General features: G+C 42.9%; 1 protein-coding gene across 1 annotated transcript in view; it reads right to left on the bottom strand.

Annotated features, from left to right (window-relative positions):
* The window catches only part of LOC119436934 (polycystin-2-like), a 57,982-nt gene that overhangs the window by 12,339 nt on the left and 21,374 nt on the right, over nucleotides 1–24,269 (bottom strand). The window contains exons 6-12 of the mRNA XM_037703977.2: nucleotides 20,535–20,697; nucleotides 18,018–18,083; nucleotides 13,435–13,665; nucleotides 10,256–10,377; nucleotides 9,709–9,829; nucleotides 7,532–7,630; nucleotides 1,502–1,632 (exon numbers count right to left, since the gene is read on the bottom strand). Coding sequence (XP_037559905.1) covers nucleotides 1,502–1,632; nucleotides 7,532–7,630; nucleotides 9,709–9,829; nucleotides 10,256–10,377; nucleotides 13,435–13,665; nucleotides 18,018–18,083; nucleotides 20,535–20,697 — 933 coding nt within the window. The remainder of the gene's footprint in view (nucleotides 1–1,501; nucleotides 1,633–7,531; nucleotides 7,631–9,708; nucleotides 9,830–10,255; nucleotides 10,378–13,434; nucleotides 13,666–18,017; nucleotides 18,084–20,534; nucleotides 20,698–24,269) is intronic.

Here is a 24,269-nt window from a genome sequence, read left to right as displayed (position 1 = left end):
TGAAAAATATGGTACTGTAGAACCTCATCGATACGATCTCGTTTTATACGATTTCCCGGCACCAACATTCGTGATCAAGAACACAAAAAATGACCCAATACAGTTACACTTCTTTCTTACTGGTTAATACATTCTTGGAAAACACAAATCTTTCGGCACCAATGTTGAGTAAATCACCAAACGGCGATTGCATGATACGTTTTCCAGCCGCTAGATCCCATGTGAACACGAAAAGGCGCCCACCACAGCAACTTCGACGCAGTACACCCGTGTCCCGTGAAAACGCCGGCACTCACTGAGTTTCCTCTTCTTGCACCAGCGAATCTCGCAGTTTTTGGCACGTTGCATTGACAGCTATCGCCGCCAAACTCATTGCGACAAGCATGTTCCCCTATCTGTTTCACAGCACATGTGGCATAGATACAATATAGCAGTACGTGAGCCGCCGTTACCTGCTGCAGGTGGTGTGAAATAAGTGCCATGTTTTGCTCTGGCGGCATCATATTCTGGCGTTGCCCAGTGGCTCGATTTCGTATCGGTTTCCCACCATCACTGTCTTAAAACACTATGCAATAGGAACACAACAAAGTGCATCTCAAGTTGCTTCGGCCTCTCCAGCTTGATGCGTGTCGGCGCCATGTGCTGCAACAATTTTTGCCGAATGAGCAGGTTGAAACTTCCAGCCAAAATGCCCAGCCCAAAAAGCTGCTGACCCAGGTTGAATTCGAGGAGCGCAAACGTAAGCTTGCCGAATCCGCAAAACCAACACTGCGCGCCTCGTGCCGCTCAGGGCCCCACTTGCTCGGTGTGCGTCGCCATCTTGTCTCTTGCTGCAACAATTCACATTACGTAGATGTCAATGCAGTAGAGTCTGCCAAATTTTTTTGTGACTTCAGGTTGTACGTTTTCTCGGCTATTATGTTTCTTGTCGCGTTTTCTGCAAGGACGCATGAACGAGGCTCTACTGCAGTTTGTATGTTAGCTTGCTTGATGTTAAATGTAAAGGTGTAGAGATTCCACAAATTTGGTCAGTACACATATATGGTATACGTATGTTCTGGTGAAGAGACTTCATTACGTTAGTCACTGCAAAAACACCCTTAAACCAGTTAGTCAATCTCCGTATCAACTTGCTACTTTACTGATGCCATATGAGCAACGTTACACAGACATAGTGCCACATCGTGTATTACAGTGATTGGTTAGACAATTCGCATGCACTTCGTATGCAGACTTCCTGGACCAGGGACTCAACTCACCACTAGCTCTTAGCTTAATTTGAAAATGACATGTTGTTTTCTGGACTTTTCCAAGTAGTGTGCTTGTCCAATTTGTGCACAAGATTCCTGCCATTCAAGACAAAGCCAAACTAGCCAAATTTCACACCATTTTGTGTCATTGTATTTAATTACCTAGTCGAACTTCCCATTCTCATTTTGTGTCCTTTTATATTGAAGAAGGCACAACAGACTGCCAGTCTATCTACTTGGTAATGGCTTACGCTTTGAGTGTCTTGCGGACTTCATCAAAGGTCAGTTTGTTGTCATGGTTGGTGTCTGCCATCTTGAGTGCATTCTGAATGTCCACAATTTGATCCCGCTTGCCCAACTTGCCAAGAATGTTGTTGTAACCCTGGAAACAAAACGCAAAGCATTTGAACAGATAATGTAACATGATGCAAACAAATAGATGATTTCAGCAAAAAAAGAAAAAGTGAGACAATCTAAGAATACTCTTTAGAATCGAATATTAACCGAGTGCATTACTGTTCTTGCTAACACACATGTCAAGCAGGTGTGCACTTGGAAATTCAGTATACTGCACAAGCTAGATGACACAGATACGTAATAAAAAGAGAAGTGATTAAGTTTATCATTACAGCAACGTGCAAACAGTTTCAGTGACAACCATCAGTACACACGGATGAGCAATGTTTGTCAACCTCCACATGTGCACCGCATAACATAATGTGCTGAATTCGCTGAATCGTGAATCAGCGAGTGAACGCCTTTGACATGAAAGTTTCGAGTTGACTAGCAAGAGACTTTCACCAGAGAAATCATCTTATCATTAACCTAGAATAACCTGGTGTGTAGTGCAATCTTCATGTTAAGGAAAGAAGTGTGGAGGTACCATGAAGAATAAACAGCAAATAGAAGTCCTGTGGGAAAATTGAGGAATTGCTGCAATTGTTGTGACCAGGCAATCTGCTCATTTGCCATGTCCCAGCATGTGCTTGGATTTTGTACCCATTTAATTACAACAGTGACCTGTCACGCCAGTGACCTGTCACGCATTCCCTCTGCTAATAGATCTGGGGGGCTATTCTGTAAGAGTCCACCAGGTGAACTGTCCATTTCGGCCGCCGCTGATTGGCTGGAACTGTATCAGCGAGAAGGAGACAGGTGCTCCCAGCTAGTCTCCTTCTCGCTCATAATGCTTCAGCCAATCAGCGGCGGTCGAAATTGACAGTCCATAAGGTGGACTCTTACAGGGTACCCCCCCTAGAGCACATTCCTAAGAGACTTTCTTTCTCACATTTGCCTGACTGTTGGGCGCATGAGTGAGTTGCGTGAAAGACATCCGGGGAGCTTTGCTTCTCGAAATCTGCCTTTCCCTAGGTACTACTGTACTATACTACTGAGAAGGGCGGTCTTTGCTCAGTTTGACCCTGCCCGAGCTGCACTACTGCAACAGCAGATAAATACTCCGGAAGCATTGCGCTCGTAACTGGGAGGTCCTCTGTTCGTATTACATGTTCTATAAACTTTTTAAACTTTTTTTTTCTGTTTTTGCATGGTTATATCATTTCCCCTTATGACTGCTGCAGTAGATGTTCTTTTCTTGTGCTTCAGTGCCCGGCCTGACACAGAGGGTTCCTGCCAAGGGGAGAGAAGTGAGGGTGGGGGGGGACTTAAGTAGATGCTGCTTTAGCAACCACAGACCAATTAATAATGACACGTTGTTACTGTGAATTCATTTAGTGTTAAATATTCAACTGCAGGTTATGCTGAAGTTCTTGTTCATGGCTGGGTGGCACATACACAGAGCATGCCCATGTGGCCTGCACTCCTCTTTCGCCGACGATTTTGCCACTTGCAGAGCACCGAAGATGCGCTGCAAAGCGGCAAACCTTATGTTACGTGCACCCCAGTGACACGGGCCAAACACTGACGCCAAAAAAGCTGACACTATTCCATTACAGACTCTATTGGCCGCTATGATCCCGTTTGGACGATAGTTTAGGCGTCCATTAAATGAATCAGAATGTATCATCCTCTGTAATAGGTACTTAGGCAAAGGCACATTTAGATTCCCCAGCAAAAAGTCCCAGATTTCTCTCTAGGGACTATATATTTGGGTTGGGCACATGCAAGAAAAAAGCTCTTGTTGCACTCCTTACCACAGCCCAGCACTGTGTACTGCCTCTGTGTGTGTATGTTTGTAACCTATTCAATGCTAATTAAGTGTCCACGCAATGCTATAGTCGCAGACAACTTTCTGTGGCAATGAAGGGGAAGCTACACGGAGGCAAAGCACCTGCAAGTACTAGGAGCGCTCCTGAAAATAGTCCCACATTCTTATCTGCATTGCATTACCTTAAGCCAGGGAACAGAAAACATAAACATCTTAATTACAACGCGAAAAATAAGACAAAATACACCACTTAACGTTAAATCTGACTTCTTTTTATGGTTCTTTCCTTCCGTGTTTGGGCAAATGTAAAACCATCGCACATGGAAGCTACTCTGATTCAGTATCTGATCTAAGAAACCCAGAACGCTGTCAAACACTGCTGAAATACTTGGTGCAGTAACACATGTATAGAAGCTCTGTACCTGTAGCTATTCCTTCATTGTCACAGAAGGTTGTCCACAGAGTATAGCAGCATGTCTGGGCGTGGTCTCTTCACCAGCTCTACTACTTGTTGCTACAACAGTTATCTGCACTTTGAACATACTTTTGTGGAGCAAATCTTATCATCTGCGGCACCAGCTACTATCCTTCCTACCCTTCTGGCTGTGCATGCTTGATAGAGGTGTGTTTGTTGTCCACTGCAGAGGCATGCCGTGTCTCCACGTCTGCATGAGACATACAGGGACTCTTCTTTGAGCAAAAAGGGAAGGAGAGTAAGCGAAGGAAATTTTTGTAGGAAGAAGCGTCTCCTTCTATCTTGGCTTGTCACTAACTGCAGTGTTAAAGGGGCCCTGAACCACTTTTTATCGAAGTGGAAAAAGACATCTGAAATGAAAATAGGCTATTTCAGAAATACTTTGAAGCAAAAAGTACTTCAATGTGTTCAGCAGAAGTGGAGTTATTGGCAATCAAACACAGCCTCCACTGTGCACCCCTTCCTTCCTCAATGCCTTGCACTGGGAAGGCTACAGCAGAGTGGGGCGGGGCCACAGCGCTCCGTCTTAAAAATGTCACCGTGGTGCGCAGTTCAAATTTTATTTTGGATGTTAACGTAGACGCCACAACTTCCGATTTTGATGCTTACGACGCGCTGAACGTAAGCCAAACATGGTTGTCCTCGGCGAGTTAACGTAGACGCCACGACTTCTGATTTTGGTGCCTACGATACGCTAAACGTAAGCCAAACGCGGTTGTCCTCAGCAAGCCGCAGTGCACTTAGCCAGTGTGCTCGTGGTGGCACCCCACAGCAGCCGCGGTGTAGCCGACTGCAGCGACCAATAGCAGCCGCGTATTGGAATGTGCTTCATTACGTAATAAAGCCCACAGAAGAGAGTGAGGATCATGGCTTCTGTTGAAATTAACTGAAACGAGAGTGTTTGAGAGAAAGGTGACTTCGTGCTCCGCTTGTGAGCTCCACACACCGCGTACGTCAGCAAAACTTGGCTGCGATGTTCACAGCAGCGTATGCTACCTGTGGACTATGTTATTTCACCAAGGGGTGGTTCAGGGCCCCTTTAATAAATGCCTAGAACACAAAAATGAAACAGAAGCTTTCTTAAAGCTTGAGATCAAGCCCTTGTTTACAGCCATTTCCAGTGCCTTTGTTCCTTATTACTTTTTTTTTTTTTTAGAAGATTCGACATTACAGAATACTTAACTTGGCTGGGACCTAAAAATGCAACAATCACAAAAAAAAAAAACGGCAGCAATACAGGGGCCCTGCAACGCTTTTTATGAAAGGAGTGGAACTTGCGTGTCATTAAACAGCATTTCTTGGTGAATCTCTTCCAACATAAACGCTTTGAATGCGTATGAACAAAGTTATTGGCAATCAAATGCTGTTACTGCCACATTCTTCCGCCTTTCTCCTCCTTTTGCTGTTCAAACTAGTATGCTAGAGCCTGTGGTGTACCATATGCCCATACTGAACGATATTTACTGTGCTTCACCTATCATTGTGCTGAGCTTTAGTCAACATGACCTCAAGATCGTGTGGCAAAACCCGCCCACACCTGCCTGATCTAGGAGGCCATCCTTCAACTGTCGTCCCAGTGGAAGGATGGCCGCCACAGTAGCTTAACGGGTAAGGCACTGCACGCGTAATGTGGCAGGTTCAGTTCCCACCTACCCATCCATCTTTGTCCAGTTTCATTGCCCTTTAGCTAATTATTTCTACATTTAAATTAAACATAACAATTAACTTCCCCTATGCAACAAAAAATCAAGCCCTCAGATCCCCTTATTCTTCACGCTCATTGTCACAGCGGTGTCAGTTTTTACTGCCAAATGGTGCCACCATCCCATTAGTGACGAGATTTCTCACTTATGCTTTTGCGGGAAGGACTGCTTAGTCATGATGCCTGAAGAAAAGTGGATAAGAATACACATGAAAAATAGCAGGAATTTCAGCAAGTTGAAGGAAAGAGCGGACATTCTTTACAACGAAACTATAGGCTACCTACTGCTGCGAGTATAGTAATATTTGGCTCAGATGTTCATGACAGTATTGTTTAATGACTAAGCAAGTCTACATACCTAGTCAACAAATTGTTGCAGGGCCCGTTTAAGTTTGGACTGGATCTTTCTTTCTTTCTTTATTGACACTGTTACCCTCACTTGAGGGTTGTTACACGGAGGGAAAATAGTAGAACACAAGCAAAATTGACATTTCATTGCATCAGGTTGGGTGCCCAAGATACAAAATATCAATCGAGCATTCAAATTTGCGCACATCTGTCTGATGTACAACAACATCAGGTAAGTCATTCCTCATTTCAATTACATCCGGGAAAAAAGAATAACGAAAAACATCAACACTTGTGTTATAAGGCTTGACGGCTCTGCTGTGGTTTATTCTCTCGCTACGATTTGTAGGGAACTGGGCGTATTTTTCCTTTTTTTATCTTCAATAGCCTTTGAAGTATGTAAAAAAAAATCTTAAGTCTGGCTTTTTTCCTTCAGGTTTCCAGCAATTCAAGCCCACATGAACGCAGAATTGTTGTTACGGAGTCCGTCCTTTGGTACCTTGAAGCAATAAAATGAGCAGCCATTCTCTGAATTCTTTCCAGTTTGTCTATTAAAAATTTTTGGTGGGGGCTCCAGACAACACAAGCATAGTCTAAAGAAGGACGTATGAGAGTTTTATAAGCAATTAATTTGGCATCCTCCGTTGCATGTTCCAGCTTTTTCTTCAGAAAATACAGTTGTTGTGATGCCGTCGAGCACAAGTTATCGATATGTTTACGCCATTCTAAATTATGTGAAACTGTGACCCCTAAATACTTGAATGTATCTACGTTTCTTAGTTTGTTACTTGCAATGTTATAAAAGAATGGCGCCACACTTTCTTTTGTTAGTAACATGTGTAAAAGTCAATTTGTTGTAATTGATTTCCATGTCCCATTTTTCACCCCAAAGGTGAAGGGAATGAAGGACCCAGTTATTCTGATTTGGTGGTCAATGTGTGTTATCGTAAAATAAATTAAACAATCGTCAACAAAAAGCTTCAATTCCACAGGAAACTCAACAATCTCAGTAATGTCATTGATGTAAACCAAAAACAGCAACGGGGCCACAACGGACCCCTGTGGGACACCAGAAAGCACTTCTAACGGAGGGGACAAGCACTCGTCTACACGCACAACCTGCCTGCGATTGTGTAGGTAGGCTTCAATCCATTTTAGAATAGTATCCTTTATTCCTGCTTTATGTAACTTGAAAAGTAATTTATTGTGTGAAACTTTGTCGAAGGCTTTCGCAAAGTCCACGCAGATAACGTCATTTTGCTCTTGGGCGTCTATAGCTGAAGTGAAATCATGAATAGTTTCTATGAGCTGGGTTACTGTAGACAGTCCCTTTCAGAAACCATGTTGGTGCTGATAAAAAAAGTTGTTATTTTCAAGAAAAATGAGAATATGCTTACTTATGATATGCTCTAAGACTTTACAACAGACGCCAGTCAGGGAAACTGGGCGATAGTTATTTAATAGCAATCGGTTACCGCTTTTAAAAACAGGAGTTATGACTGTGGCAACGAGTGAGTTTGCAATGATTTCACAAAGATTATATTTAAGAAAAATGACACCCACTGAATGAGAAAAAGTGAAAGGCTTACCTTCTTAAAGTAGTCAACAATCTCAAACTCGTTCTTCTGTTGCGAGATCTCCGATTTTACCTCAGCATAGGTGTCGTTAATGATAGCCAAGAACATGTTCTGTGAGGATAAAAAAAAATACAGTGATGACCCAACAATCACAGAAAAACAAGGCAAGAATTTAGTACATATAGTATAACATCTCAATTAGAGTAAGCAAGTTTATGACAAAAAGAGTTTTTATAGCTCTTTTTCAGAAAATTTCTCATTCTATATAATCATTTAAGAATTGCAGTTACTATGAATATCTAGTTGCAAAACTAAATGCACTAGGCTATAGGTACTAGATATAGCAAGAGATTTGATACATAAATTCTTATGCTCATTTTCACCACATAGGACAACATCTGATTGGTTTTTACACATACAAAACACACACAAAAAAAAGAAATAAAAAAAGCTCAAGCTGTACACAGGTATTGGTGATTTTAGCAAGACAGTATGAGTCAATAATTAGTTCTTAATTTATAAACCATGAATATCAAACATTAGTTATCTGACAAGGGTAGAGGCTTGGGTGTGTTGATGATCTAGCATAATCTATCGTATAGAAAAACACATGGCACTGACTTCCAATGCAAACAGGCTGAAAGTCAGCACCTTGTGTGACTTTCTACAGTGGAATCTCAATGATATGATCACGGCTAATACGAATTTCCGTATGACACAAATTTTTCTGTGGTCCCGGCCGAGCCCCATTACTTTGCAACGTGCTAGAGAATGGTTGTTACGAATCGATTTTCGACCCGCGTCGGTTGATACGAATAAACGCCGCCCCACTGACGGCCGCGAAAGAGAACAGCGCGCAGTCACGCGCTTTCTCCCTTTCTCTTCTGGTGCGGAGGCACAGACGCGGTGCCGGACAGCGCGGAGGCCGCAACTGGGCGCGAAGAGTTTGAAGTGGTGGCGCTTTTGTTGCTTTTGTGCTTTTCCTTTTGCACTTTTCATGGGGAAGCGTGGCCGCCGCAGCGAGCGAAGGTTCGTGCGGTCTATCACTTCCAACGGAAACTGAGCGGCGTAAGCACAGCGCATACAAAGGTCAGAGTCGTGTGGAGATCGCTTTCAAGATACGGTTCACGCGACAACACCGACAGCCGGCACAGGCGCAAAGTACAAGAACGCATTTGTTGGCAGAGTAGAAGCCCCCCCTGCCTCCCTGCCTTCCCGCTTTGCTCGTTTCGCGTATGAGATTGCATCGCCAGTTACCCTTGCGACCGGTTGCAAGATACGCATTTGGTACCGCAGCACAGCGTCGCCCCCCCTCCCTCCCTCCCATACCCCCACAGCCTTTTGCGCGACGGAAGTCGCGTTTGCTCTCCGCGAAGGCGCGCGTCCCCCGCGCGCTTTCACTCACACATATGGTGTGCGGTGACGATTTTATTGCCCTTGGACTCATGCTCCACCTCTCATGCTCCTCCTCCGCATCGCCCTCGTTGATCTCCTCTCCCATCGGTGGGCACACCTCGTTGAGAAGCGTGCTCGCTACCGCCCTAGTCGGCGAGATTTTCCCGTGGAAGCCACATTATAACTGGTATTTCGTCTCACGCGGCTGCACTGTAAGCGGTATGCGTATACATGGAGTTCTATGGGAGGGTAAACGGGAGTCGGAAAAGGCTGCGTTGTAGCCAGTTCTGCACTATAAACGGTTACGTTATAAGTGGTCTATACTGTAAATGGTTTTTACGTACGTGTGCCTGAGTGAGTACTTGCGTGTGCCCTCTGACACTTTAATTTAGCTAGTTTTAATTGTGTTTCGCTGATACGAATTTCAGCTAATACAAATATTTTTCGTGACCCCGTGAGATTCCCCGTATCGAGATTCCCCTATTTTTTTCTCGTCTTCTGCGCTGTGCTTGTGACATGATTAGCTACCACAGCCTAGCAGTTAAGGCATCTTATACACGAGAATTGTGTAGTTAAGTTCTTTTCATTCAGTCATGGTGGTCACAAAATGAAGGCAATTTTTTTTTTAAAGGAGGAAAAAGCAAGTCACAGAAATACTATGCACATACACACTGACCGGGTTATACAATATATGTTCCATTTAAACTGAATAAGCTCAGGGAGACAACATCAGCTTGCAATAAAAACTGCAACAAATATGCAGAATTTAAAAAGAAAAAGCCAGAAGTACGCACCAAGAGCACGAAGAAGACAAAGAAGACGTAGCTGAGGAAATAAATGGGGCCCAATACTCTGTTGGCAGCTTCCATTTCCTCAAAATCGAAGTCACCGAGGATCAGGCGCAGTAGAGTGAACCTGTTTGGTTAATCCAAGAACATAAGAAAGTTGATTGGAATCCTGCCACTAAAATCCAATCACTGTTCAGTACTGACCACCTAAATTTGCACAAGACGCAAGTTAAACGAGTGAAATCTGACAGCTATATGTTTGCATAAAGAGTGAAAATTTCATTGTGACAGCAAGTATTTGACAAATCAAAGAATCTGTTCCCGTAACGAAGAAACTCATCACATACAACCAACTGCCATGTTCATGTGGCAATTATTAAGGACGAGCAAAATGCTTCAAATGTTTACCATATGTAATAATAAATAAAGAAAGGTAAGCTAGAGATGTATTCATGTTTAGTTCTTCAGTGCACCTTGGTGGTCTGTGTAAAACAAAGAACATAGAAAACATGAAGATTGGCGAGATAAAGCACAAGCAAAGCTTTGTACTTACACAGCATTTACAAAGGAGCTGAAACCTTGGATTTGAGTTCCAAACAGAAGGTAGCCCAGTTGGGCAAATGCAAAGAACACAATGAAGAACATGATGCTGAAGCCAGCCACATCCTTGGAACACTGTAAAGAAAGAATGCAAATGCACAGCTGTGTTCACCACAAAAATGTGAATGTAAACGAGGAAGTCGACAGCTTGTAATGCTTACAGACTCATATAAGGGTAGTGAATAATGCAAACAGACATATAGCTTGACAGCCAGTTTAAATAGTCATGCTGTCACAAGGAGAAGAAATGGTTCACCCTATTCAACGCTGGTTAAATGAGCCCTTTTGACACCAGGTGAAAGAAGTGTCATTTTACTGTTTCATCTTCCTAATTCAATAAGTGATATGATAACTCATTTGCTTTTTACTTGTCTGCACTGGTAAGAATTAATGAAGGTGTACCTCACAGCACACAATGACATGCTTATCTCATCTGCACTGGATGCTACATCTTGATCAAATAATGAAGAACAATAACTTAAAAAGTGTATGATTATTCAGTTTCAAAGTGAAAATAAATTAAGGAAATAGCTATATGCGGATTAGCTTCTACATTATATGATAGTTGAATAATTACATAAGACAGGCACATTTTATCTGTGCGGCACGCTATACACTATAACAGTGCTTTCCCATTGATGCTTTACAGCCAAGTAGCTGTGCTTTACGTATGAATGTAGTCTCAGGATCAACATTCCTAGCTTGAAAAACAGCTTTGCAGCTGTTTGTAGTTTTGAAAGTGGTCCATGAGCAACAGTGTGTGGGCGAGTCATACTTGCCTTTAGCAGTGTAAAAAAAGAAAAGGGGCAAGTGATACTCTTTTAGCATTCCAATGGTTAAATGTGCACCTGTTGAATAATTTGTGATGTTGTTTCAGTTGAGAACTTACTGAAGCTTTAGGACATTGCATTTTTTCTTTTCGTTCACCACTCCAATGTCTTCAATGTTAGTAAACTTTACACCGTTCTACCTAAAGTCATCTACCACTAGCAAACAACTTGTGCCTTCTGGAGAGGCAGTGAGTGCCGCAACAACATCCAGTGGAATAAGAAGTTCCGCTTGCAACTGAAATATATGATGACCAGTCCTCAAATTTTTCATTGCAACAAAATTAAAGCAAAATTGCTTTGCCAGCAGCTGAAATTGGGCTCAAATCTGCTTTTGATATAACCTGTACCAGTATGAGCAAATCCACTTGCATTAAAATTCGGTTGACAAAGAACTTATAAATGTCATGAGCTCAAAATTCAAATTAGTACTCAATTATCAGACAAACAAATAGACACAGTGACAGTTCTCACTGGGTTAAATATATCTGTATATCTGTGCAGAAAAACAAATGTGTCTGTCACTTGGTGACAGAGAACAAATTGTCATCCACCCGAATTGTAAAACGAAGCTACAAAGGAAACCCATACAGGTTTCTCAGAAAGAAAAGCTTTGCCATTGAAAAGTTCGCCCTGGTCTGGGATTAGAACCTGAAACTAATGCCTTTCCAGCACGGTCACTCTACCACCTGTGCTAACCGGGAGGCTAGCAGATTGCAGAGCAAGGGCAAATTAATTGACAACTTGAAGCATTGGGACACTGAATAAGGCAGACAAGTTCTGCAGAAGTCTTCAAATTAAATTTTTCTCTTTCATGATCTTTCCTCCACCTTGCAGGCTTCCACAGAACTGATTTGCCATGTCATTAGCCTGAATGTGTAAGTTTGTAACACATTCAGGCACGTAACACATGTAAGTGGCAGTAACAGGTTTCAGTGTACACGAGGCATTTGTTTGTTTAGTAAACAATTAAAATAAAGTATTTATACATTTTGTAAAAAAAAAAAAGTTGAAACAATACTATGCAGGGAAAATATTATAAACTGAGATAGTTTCAATGTTTCCTACAATGACCATATAAACCAGCAATTTGTACGTCCCAGGGGTATATCAAGGTTCTACTGTAACACAACAATTTCAAACATTTATGCAGTATACTCCTACAGATGTTTCACTTGTAACCTTTTACAGTGTTTTGATATATTCAACAATCCATGCTGGTACAACAACCTCTGTCTATATATGAACGAGGCAGCATTGTAAAACCAGTGATTTTAAATTAATTCACAGTAGGTAATTTGCCCAACTAAAAGTCTGTTTGAATTAAGCCAATTGAGGAGTTCAATATTGAACACAAGTCTTCTCTTGTCCACCACTAGAAGTTACAGAATTTCTTTGTAACATTACAAAGTCTAAGTACCAAACACATTTTTGTGCAACCAGTATACAGTGGAGTCTCGTTGATACGATCTTCACGGGAACCGAAAAATAAAGCGTATAATCCGAAAGTCGTATCATCCAATGTATTATCCAACCAAATTGTTTTATTGGGAAAAGAAAAAGAAATGTATTATCCTGAAAAACATAATATGCAGAATCGTATCAACGAGATTCCACCGTATTGTCATGTTGTAGTGACAGTGAAGAACCAGACAGTGGCAAAACTGTAACGAATGAGTGACATAGACTCATGACACTGTGAGTGTGTGTGTGTGTGTGTCAATTTGACAATATGAACTTGTCAGGGTGCATAGATAGTATTGCTAGTTATTATGGAATATGCAGAATCGTATCAACAAGATTCCACTGTATTGTCATGTTGTAGTGACAGTGAAGAACGAGACAGTGGCAAAACTGTAACGAATGAGTTACATAGACTCATGAAACTGTGAGTGTGTGTGTGTGTCAATTTGACAATATGAATTTGTCAGGGTGCACAGATAGTATTGCTAGTTATTATGGATAATAGCTTAAAGAAAGAACAAAGCTTTAGGAAACCTTGATCCTACTGTAATGCTTAAACAGGTATCCAAAATGTATAGTCTAGCTACACATAAGCAACAGATGCTTTACAATGACGCTTCTATGAGTATGCTGACATAAAATGCTTTCATTGATTGAAAGTTGAAATTGTATCATACTATTTCATATAATGGGCAACTTGCGAAAAACATTTCGGGAAGATTTTAGATTAACGCACGCATGACTAATGGTTCAATATTGAAACACCAAGAAAGAGAAAAAGAGGCACAAAAGACAGGTGAGAAGCCCAAAGTGGTAGCCTGTGAAATGGGTAAAACATTACCCGAGAAAGGGTGGATGAAAGCTGCGTCATGGTCTTGTTAAAGCTGATGTACTTGAAGACCTTAATCCAAGCAAAGAAAACTGCCAATGCTACAGCATTGTTGAACTGTGTCTGGTAGAAACCCAGACGACCAAAATCAGCGAACTCATCTGGCTTGTCCAGCAGGCCAGCCAGAAGCTTATTCACCATAACAGTACGATAGATGCTGAATCCGATGCACACCAGAGAGATCTAAGAAGAAGACAAACGTGACATGCTATTAGTCACCTTGGTAAATTTTTTCTGAGATTTTGCTACTAAAAATAGTATTTCACTTCAGTTTTTAATCCCTTAAACACCTTGCAATAACACTACATATGAGGTGGGGTTTACATGTAGAATGGCACATGTAAACGACATGAATAGTACAACATGAATTTGGCAGGCTTATGTTGAAATAAACATTCTAAACATTCTTATTGCACAAAATCATGAAAAAAGCATACAGTAACTCAGACATAAGCAAAACGCGCCTTAAATGCCTTTTTGCTTCTCCTGAGGTTGGTGTGCTGGAGATTTATGGTTCGGATGCCTGGAATGTGCTAGCTGCATCTTCCTTCCAAAGCATTTGATGTTTGCTTCTTACACTCCATGTTTATTAATAAATTTAAGCCACAATAGATGCATATTCATTGTTTGGGTCAAGTCTAAAAGCAGCTGTTCATGCACCAATGATACGCTGAAACCTAATGAGGTATGACAGTCAACTAGCACATCAGCACTGTTACATCATTGTTAACTGTTATGCAATTTAAGCAAAGGCATCACATGTGGGCTCATTTGCATACAATTTAGAGCAAGCTTCTGCGGTTATAACGAATCAATGTAGGCAGTGAGACATATTGTTTATTCTACGTGGAGGGAGTTGATACTTGTGCGAACTATCTTCATTTATGGCAAAGGGTTTCTTCATTTTCCAGGTTCCACACTTCCTTACACTTCAATGGCAAATATTAAGTACTATTTTCCTAGCTGATTGGAGAAAAATCCAAGTTTTTCAATAAGCTCTCCCAGACCTGGCTTTAGGCTTGCTCAAGTCCACAGATAGGTGGTTCATTACCAGCCAAGAGGTATAAGAGTGTGCTATAAGTGTGGCAGATTTGAAGTTGGCAGATGATGACCTCAGTTCGTCATGTTTTCGTTAAAGGTTGGCCAATTTCTTAAATGTGGCTTAATGACATGCAGCTTATTAGATGTTTCAGTGTCCCATAAGTGCTGCCAGATGCTTCTAATACTTTTCTATAGGAAAGACTTGAAGTCTATGGCAGGGACAGCTATAGAGAAGTTGCCGGCTTTTGTGACTATTGATATTGCGGTTTCGTCTGCAAGCATTTTGCCCTCAATGCCTCTATGCCCAGGCATCCAGCACATTGTGACACGCTGGTTAGACATGTATGTTGTGCACAGGAGAGAATACAGGTCATTTAGTACAAGGCTTTTATGTTTACGGAAAGGCATTAAAGATTGTACGACACTTAAGGAGTCAGTAAGTAGTATAATGACTTTTTGTATCTTTCTTTTCTTGATATTTTTCACAGCTAACAGAACTGCATAGGCCTCAGCCATAAAGGTACTTGTTTCTGGATGCAGAACATTGGATTAAGAGAAGGATGGACTGAGCGCTCCACAAGACATGCTGGCATGTGACCTTGATGTGTCTGTAATATTCCGTGCACAAGTACTTTGCCTGAAGTTCAAGGAAGTGCATTTTAATGTGTGTCTCTTAAGCATGTTTTATGACCTCTACGACCATGAGTCACATTCTATGAGCTGCCTATGACATTCTATGTTGCGTCCGCACTAGTTGGACCTGTGTATAGTTAGAACATGGGTTCTCAAAGTGGGTTCCGCGGAACCTACGGGTTCCGCAGGCCCCTGCTCGGGGTTCCGCGAGCCACTGATAAATTTTCCCTGGTCCCGCTCTTGACAAGTGTCTAAAACGGCGAACACGAGGTGCGCTTGATCGAAAGAACCTCCATTACCCATGCCCGAGTGTCAAAAAGCACATCACAGTGCGTAACAGCAACGCACGAACTGCGCAATAAATACGCAAGCAGCTTTTAGCCACCCAACCTCTGAGAACGGGCAGCGCGCCTAAGCTTTCACACTTGAATCTCGGAGGCCGTAGCTTACCACCATGCGCGTTTCTCCTATTTGTAGATTGGGTCGGTGCCGATAGTGTGCGCACTGACGTATACGTTGGAGGAAAAAAAAAAAATGCACGGAGCGCCGCAAATGCGTGCCGCAGAAGAGCAAGAACGGCGTAGCGTCCAACCGAAACGAATCGGCGTAGTCCGCATCGCCGTGGTCCTCAGCGGCGATCGTAAGCGGCACGTGACTGACAGCAACGCCGAAGCGCTTCGTGCCTATCCTTTAAAGCCTTTATTCTTGCGTTTATCGCCGCGCGCAACACCGCGTTGGCGGCTAGCCGCGTGCCTCCGTACGTGCGTAGTCGCTATCTCTAATCGCGTCGATAACCACCGCAGTTTCGTCCGCTGCGGTTGCGGCAAATAGTAGTTTCGTTTTCACTCGATGCGCGCGTCGACTGCGTGCCTTCACAACTGCACAGTCGCCTCCCATGGCAGCGTCGATAGCGACCGGCCGCAGTTTCGTCCGCACTTCTTGCAGCGAACGGTTGTTTCGTTTTGACTTTGTGAGTGCGTCAGCCGCCTGCTTTCTGAACCGTAAAGTCGCCGTCCATGATCGTCGATAGCAGCCGCGGTTGTTTCGCTTTGATTCAGTGCAAAGCTGTCTAAGATAAAAAGCACCAGCTACATCGCGATGGACGGACAATTTGTTGGCGAGCAGCTGAGTGGCGAAAAAATAATCGAGATGTGCGCCCGTTGGTGTGCAATGCGCGTCTCAGATGAAAACGCGCGCCGCGAAGGATGTCGCGAGGCCTTCGCCGCTGCTAGCGCTAATCAGTCATGAGATGAAGAGAATGTCAGCTTCCGCACTGGTCTTGTGCTAAATAGAAACAAGATTTGACGATTCATTGAGTAAATAGAAGCGCGATGACATAGTGAAGTATTTGTTTATTGTTTTCTTGATACCCTCGATAACTCGACATTCTGTTAATTCGGGGGGGGGGGGGGGGGGGGTTTCCTCGGCACTTTATGGAGCTTAGCAGGGTTCCGTGGGATGACTGTACTTGAGAACCCCTGAGTTAGAACATCGTCCGAGAAGTTCAAGCGCAACGCTACACCTTGCTGTTGTAGTCAGTGCTTTGCCGTTCGGGCAAAACTGCCAATTTTTTCTGGAAGTGTTAATGTTGACAATTACATCTTTATGAAGGTGGCCTTTGAGCAAGGAATTGGGTTTATCCTAGTTCTTACAAGGATCACTGAGGGTGCACAAATGAGGGCAAATCAAGTTTTACCTGAAAACAAAGGATCTTACCACCAACAAAATGTGCCTCTGTCAAGTAGACAAGGCATGTGTACTGCTATTTCTCACAACATTAATTCATGTGCTTTGCAAGAAAACATACAAGGCCCGTCTTAAAAATATCCAACCATGCTCCCTCAAAAAATATAAGCATCACTTGGTGTTTTCGTTGTCCTAATCCCTTCAAACTAGTTCCTTTCTGCTTCCAAACACGAAGTTTCACGCCCCTTTCCATTCTTCAAAACAGTTCTGGAACCCTTCCTCAGGAAGTGCGGCTAGAGCAGCCATCGCGTTTCACTTGATGTCCTCTTGGGTTTGAAAGTGCGCTCCTTTCAGCTGCCTTTAATTTTTGTGAACAGCCAAATGTTGGGCAGGCTTATGTCTGGAGACTATGAAGCTTGACGAACCAATGAGATTCTGTGCCATGGCAAAAGAGATGGAATAACTTGAGCCGCATGAACAGGGGCCGTTGGTGCAGTTGCCAGGTCTTCGAATTCCTCGGTCGAAATCTTTGGCAAATTTTTGTTGGCACCTGCTGCGTACTCAAGTCACCTTTAAAAAGGCACCCATAGCATCTTTGTTGCTATCCCCAGCTGAGAAATTTCTCTGACAATAAGCCGATAATCTCTTATTATCGTGGTTAGCAACTCATAAAGAACTGCATCATTATTGCTTGTTGAAGGCCTCTTAGAGCGCAGCTCACTCTCCACAGATATTTGGCCTTCCTTAAAGTGGTTGTACCTCATTTTAATATGAATAATAACCATACCGTCATCTACAAACACTGTTCAGACCTTCTTAATTGTTTCTGCTTGGCAGTCACCAAGTTTTGCACATAAATTTATGCAGTGTCTTTGTGAAATTCGTTTTGTCATTTTCGCTCACTCAATATCCCGCCGAGACGAGATGACAGTGCACTACATAGGGGCTTCTATACAAAAACCGATGCAACTGAAGGCTAAAGACACCACGGAACCCCACATTACACAGTGTGGCCAACCTACACCCTATAGTTTTCTCTTAAAATAAATAAGATTGGATACTTTTCAGATAGGTCTTGTACTCATAATGAAGAGTAATGAGGTTTGATACATGACCTGGAGCAGATTACCACATGCAGCAATTAAAAGGAAAGTAAAGAGCTGCTTCAAGCTTACCAGAATGACAAGGATATCAAGGATGTTCCATATAGACTTGAAGTAACTAGTCCTGTTGCTCTTGATCTGAGGAAAAGAGACCCCACAAGAGATACATGTGGACATATTACATGATGCTTGTGTAAAACAGATGCGAGTACAAATGGTGGGTAGGATGTCAAGAGGTATGAAAGAAGTACATTACCTGCTTGCGAGAAAATGCACTATACCTACTCCATGCTTGTGTGTTATAAGTAGTATAAATCAACAATTAGTACCAGCTTGTTTCTACCTCAAGTGACACCCAAAATATCAACAATCATAAGAGTCCAAAGTGTAAATAATAACTTGTAGATACGTAGGATGAGGAACAGGGGACAATGCTAAGAAGGGTCTGCCTAAGTGCTTGGCTCACACATGCTAGCATGCTATTGCCTCTTCCTTCTTTCTCATAGCTTTTTTTTTTTTCGAAAACTTCAGGGGCTTACCAGTAGCATAATACAGATATGTTTACAAGTGCTCAAACTGATTTGTTTCATGCAGGAAATCTAATAACAAATGATTAAAGCGTCCATGAATCGATTGTTTTTATTTTGGTTGGTTATGTGGTTCCACTGCTAAGCATGAAATGCAGGTTCGATTCTCAGCTATGATGGCCATATTCTGACGGGGGTGGGATGCAAAAAAGCTCTTTTACGCATATTTAGGTGAATCTCAAGCAGCCAAAATTAATCTCGAGCCCTCCACTACAGCGTCCCTCATAGCCCACTGTGCAGCTCTGGGAGGTAAAACCCCCTAGCATTGAATGTTACAGCTGCACTCTGTTTTATCAGTTTTCTCAGTAATATTATAGATACTTTTTCCTAATTTACAAGTGCACTTCTTTGCACTATACATTTGCACAACTAATCGTGGCACATAGTCATGGTTCAATGAAGATGAACTGCTAGCTGCACATGCTGAGGCTTGTTTCTTGCACATCGTTTCATCACGACAGCCACGTCTCCATTTTCCTTGTCGTAGGACAAGCCAACTGTGCTTATACGCACTGACTAGAACCACTAAGCTACCAATAAATTGGCTAATTGGCTCGGAGAAAAGCTTGCTTTACCATTATGTAAAGAGCCTGTTGCACAAGGCCTATCGGACGACAAAATTGCCTTCAGGCTTCATCTGTGCAGCTTGCAGCAGCTGCACATCATACAAGCTGCACATCATACACACCATACCCCAGCTGCCAGTACCACCTAACTTCTTTCACCTTGTTGCTGGTTATGACCATCTCAATCACCATACAGTAAAATCTCGTTAGAAGAGACATGGTTACAAGAGACACTTGGTTATAAGAGACATTTGAAAATGCTTTGGTTGGTTTTCCTATGTTTGCCATGTTAACATCGCATACAAGAGACATGATTACAAGAGACACTCTGTTACTAAGGACAACTTTTTAGGTCCCTAGACTAAGTTCTTCACTATTTAGAAGAAATACAACCCACACACGAATCTTCCATCCAACACAGGATAGAAGATCCTGTGGAAAACTGCCCTGAAGATAAAGCTTGGGCCTGCATCCAAGCGACCGCAGACATTCCAGAACCTTTCGAGGAGTTTGCGTCTGCAGATGTGGACCTCGTGTGCTCCGAAGAGCTTACAGATCATGATATCCTCACGCAAGTCAATGGTACATGTGCCCCAGAAGATGAACCAGAGGAGGAGGACGGCAACGAGGACATTGCAGGGCAGAAAGTGTCGACAGTTGAGGCTGACGAACATCTAAAAGCACTTCAAAGGTATTGCGAGCAACAGGAAGGCTTGGAAAGTGAAGTGCTTTACCGCCAGAAGTTGGGATGGAAGCTAATACAATCTGCAGTCACTAAAAAGCAAACTACTATGAATGACTTCTTAGCAATTCTTCTTAGAATGACTTAGAATGACTTCTTACCATCCTGAACAATTTTCTGTAGATGTGTTCAAACACACTTTGATGGTGATGTATAATAAAGTGATCTAGTCTGACTACTCAGTGTTTTTACAATTTTCGGTTACAAGAGACCTTGGTTACAAGAGACATGTTTCCCGGGTTCTTTGAGAGTTTTTTGTAACAAGATTTTACTGTATATGCAATGAGGAGCAAGGGCTGTGCTGCACTTCCCCTTTATCCTCAGTAAGGAGGCTGAGGGATTCGTGAACTGCAGCTACACTGCATTTGTGGTCACAAGGTACCACAATGGTACCCTGTGGCCCATTGTTGCTTTGAGCCCTCATGCTTCATCAATGCTGTAGTGGCTCAATCGGCTTGAGCATCAATTTTAAGAGGACAAGGTCAGACATTCAATACTGAATTTGGTGGAGTCACTTTCTTGAAGTCTTATTTTATTGTCATCAAGATGACATGATGCTGATCACATCTCATCAGAAGAGCATGGCTAGACAGATCTGGTGCGGACTGCTGCACTAACCGCTATTCATAGTAAACATTTTTTGGACTACCACACTCAATTAGCCAAGTGCAAACTTCAGCAGCAAGACACTCACCTCAAGGACTTCTTCGACGATGTAGTAGAGAATGAACAGCGTGAAGAAGAACTCGCAAGCCATGATGAAGTAGTCACTAACTGACACATAACGTAGGAGCTTGACCGTGCGAAAGCTCCACGATGGAATCATGCCTCCCGTGGCGGGAAATTCAAACACCAGCCTGCACACAGACACACAGAAGGTTCGATCACACTACAGCCTTAAATGATTCTGGAAACGCAAGCCACATCACCTGTCTCAGTCACAGTGTCTACATATTGTTACGCACTATTCGATAATCGAATGTCTCTACCCAGGCATAACTTAATTTGCATAAGGTAGTGGCAACAGAAGAAGTAAAGAAGTAAAATAGGGCTTTAAAAAAATGGTGCAGCTCCTGTGAACAAAAAACAGTGCCAGCTCACATCAATTAAGGTAAAAAAGCAGAATAATTTTTTTTTTAAATAAAGGTTCACGCTTGTAATCGTGGATGCAGGCATGTTCCTCTATATCAGTGCTACTGAGTTCCAGGGTTCGATGTTAGTCAGTGAAAACTACATTTGTATAAGAACTCTCGTAAATGACTGAGCATTGTTGATAAGGTGAACAATGTGAAATCAGGATTTAGTAATAGTATCTACTCATGAGGATGTGATCGATGTCGAGCAATAAAGCAGAATTTTGACTGTATGATTATACTACTACTGATACAAATTTTAGGAAAGTACACATTTTCAAGATTTCACATCCATAATGCATGATGCGCAATCTACAAAACCAACATTTCACCAGGCCAAAGGTGGTGACATGAGTGGCCAAGCTCTCGAGCAACCAAAATGGGCAATGCCATTGGTGTCATACCTGGTCTGTGCAATGCTCACAGTGCCATTGTAAGTTTGTAATGCATTTTATTCCCCTCTTTAACCCTGGGCTTTTTGCACTGCATCCCCTTGCAAAAATCAATAAGAGTGGAATCATAAAAGTAAGTCTGCTAGATAATGCCCATTTCAACACCACATTGTGGGAATGCATCAATGCAGCCAACCTCTCAAGCTGTGTACAGCAAGTGGCAACTATCTCTTCAGCATGGCCAAGCCTTGACCATTGAACACTGAGAGGAACCTTAGCTTGCGGATGAGAGGAACTTCACCAATTCAGATATCAATCTTGCAACTACCTACCTACCTAGTCGTAATAATCAGACCCAATGCTAAAATGTTATCTATCAATTGAGGAGCCTGGTAATCATAAGAGCTGCCACGGGACCAGCCACCAACTGCCCATTGTGGGCACTTTCTGCACTTTCACTGTCCTGTGGCATGCTGTGCACTCCAGCAACATGACTCACATGATAAATGCAGGCGGTTTTCATGCCCCACAATGGTCTGCAGTCAAGATCAAGCAGCAGACAAATCAGAATTGATTTTCTTTATTAGCTACCCACCATGTGTGTAGCTTACTGTGGAAAAAAGAAGAAAGTCTGTCTTGTTTTTGCCAGTCAAGAGCAGTGCTGTTATCAGCTCTGCCCAGCTTCTAGACTGGTGTGCTATACGAAATCAGCTACCTCACATGCTGGGTTTGTCAATTGTGTCGAGACTCCAGCCTCTGAATACAAAATTGGCTGCGTATTGAGGATCAAGTTTTATTATGAATATCTTGAAATAGAAGCGCTCTAGAAGAACCAAACAAAAATAGAGTTGTCTTCAAATACAACTGGTCTTCAAATTTCTAACCGAAGCATATGTGCCATCCGGACAAAATTTAAAGAGTAAATTCACAAATTTTTATTAACCCTTTTACTGCCAATCCTGAGATGACTCAAGCACCCACCCTCACACAGCCCCTGCTACTCCCAAGTATACACATTTTGTGTTTTTAGCGTACTCCCTGCCTCTACAGAAACAACCCGTGCGAAAAATAACATTCCCTAGCTGTTGTTCCATCTACGGAGAGGTCCTCTAAACACACAAAAACCTCGAAAGTTAAATTACTGATTGCAGGTGCAGCAAATGTCCCAGTGCTCTGTCGCTCTTTCAAGGCAGCGCAGCCATGACCAACTAGTGCGGCAGGTCTGTTCGCACTTTGACAGGCAAAGAGATTTATGATACTTGATGAATTATGACTCAAAAGAAACTGATGATGGAGAACCAGTTTGTATGTAGTATCAAGTAATGTCCGCTGAGCCAACAAGATAAAAAATAAAATGGCTGGGCCTGAGTATCGGAAGGTCAGTCGTGGCTACGACCAGCTTGGCATGTCCATCCGTGTGGACTATGACAGACGAAGAAATTTATGAACTGTTTACAAATACTGAAATAGGAGAAAATGGCAATAAAAAAACCAGCTTCCTTGAAGCATGAAATGTTCACTAAACCAACACGCGGAAAGAACCCGGCAGGGGCTGTATAGCAGCCGGAAAATAAACTTGGCAGTCAAAGTGTTAATTTTGCACATGCGGACTGTGCTTGTCCATGAAAATTGTTTCTCCCAAAGTGCATAAACTAAAGAGCAGAAATATTATGGTCTAAAACCAGAATTATACATACAGTAAACCCTCGTTAACTCGAACTCTGATATCTCGAATTATCGGATAAGTTGAATTTTTTTCCTGTCCTGTCAACTCTACGGGCTTTTCACCCCTTATCTTGAAACGCCACTGCACTGAACTCCGGATATCTCGAAACCTAGACTGCGAAAATGCTGAAAAGACAGTACCGAAACATTTTTTTTTAACCTTTTTGCGCAGCTGTGGTATTGCCAAAAAGTGAAACCAGGGTCGGTATTTTGTAGAGATGCCTTTTCCGATGCTAATGCCTTTTCGTGCATGGTCAGTGGTCAGAGCGACGGTCCGCTCACGTTATCAACGGGATCAGCCGGCCGTGAGTGGTGGATGATAAGACTTGCATAGAATAAAGCATAACGCATCACTACAAAATACCAGCCCAGGCCTGCAATTTTGCCCCAATGCCTTTTGTTTGATTCTACGTCACCGTCAGCTACAGCTCTCGGCCGGCTGATCCCATTGATTAGGCGGGTGGAGCATCGCTACGACCGCTGATGTGCGCAAAGAGTGCGCGAAAGAGTAGCGGTGGCCAGAGGCGAGCGCGCCGTCACTTGTAAACACGCCAGCTACGCACGGACAGTGCCTCGATGCCCTGTGCTCGGAGGCGGCTGTTGTGCGTGGCTACGCTGGCGGTGGCCACGTTACTCAGCAGGGCGGTGGCGAACGCTTTCTCGCGGCATTTGCTCGCAACGTGCAGCATGGCGCTTTCGAGAGATACAAATCTTGAGGCCATTGTTCAGCTGACTGCAAATGGCGAAAACGACTTTGGAAGCCGGAAATACGTTGTAGACGTCAAGCTTTGCACACCACCTTGTGTCCAAAGGTGAACAATGGCCTCAAGATTTGTGTCTTTATCTAGAGGGCGCAGTCGCTCAGGCGTGGCTTTGGCATTTCGGGCGCTGCTGGCAGTTGTTGCATGACTCGGTTTCGAACACGGTGTCAACATGCATCTGCATTTGCGCTGATATGTGCGAGGTTCGCCGTTGCCTATAAACGACCGACGTGTCGGTTGCTGGGTTGCACATAATATTGCAAAAATTATCTACTATAAGTGCCGCTCCTGGTACATTGAGCTTTTGTGAGGAAGTCAGCGGTTACCGGCGCCATATTGAAAAGGTGTCATGTTGGCTTTACGTCGTAGTTGTGCTTATATTTTCGTGAATTCGGCTATCTCTAAGCTCTGCTTATCT

Source organism: Dermacentor silvarum, chromosome 1 (assembly GCF_013339745.2).
Source record: "Dermacentor silvarum isolate Dsil-2018 chromosome 1, BIME_Dsil_1.4, whole genome shotgun sequence".
Classification (NCBI taxonomy): Eukaryota; Metazoa; Arthropoda; class Arachnida; order Ixodida; family Ixodidae; genus Dermacentor; species Dermacentor silvarum.
The sequence above is the reverse complement of the archived record's forward strand: the minus strand, read 5'-3'. Positions and strand labels throughout refer to the sequence as shown.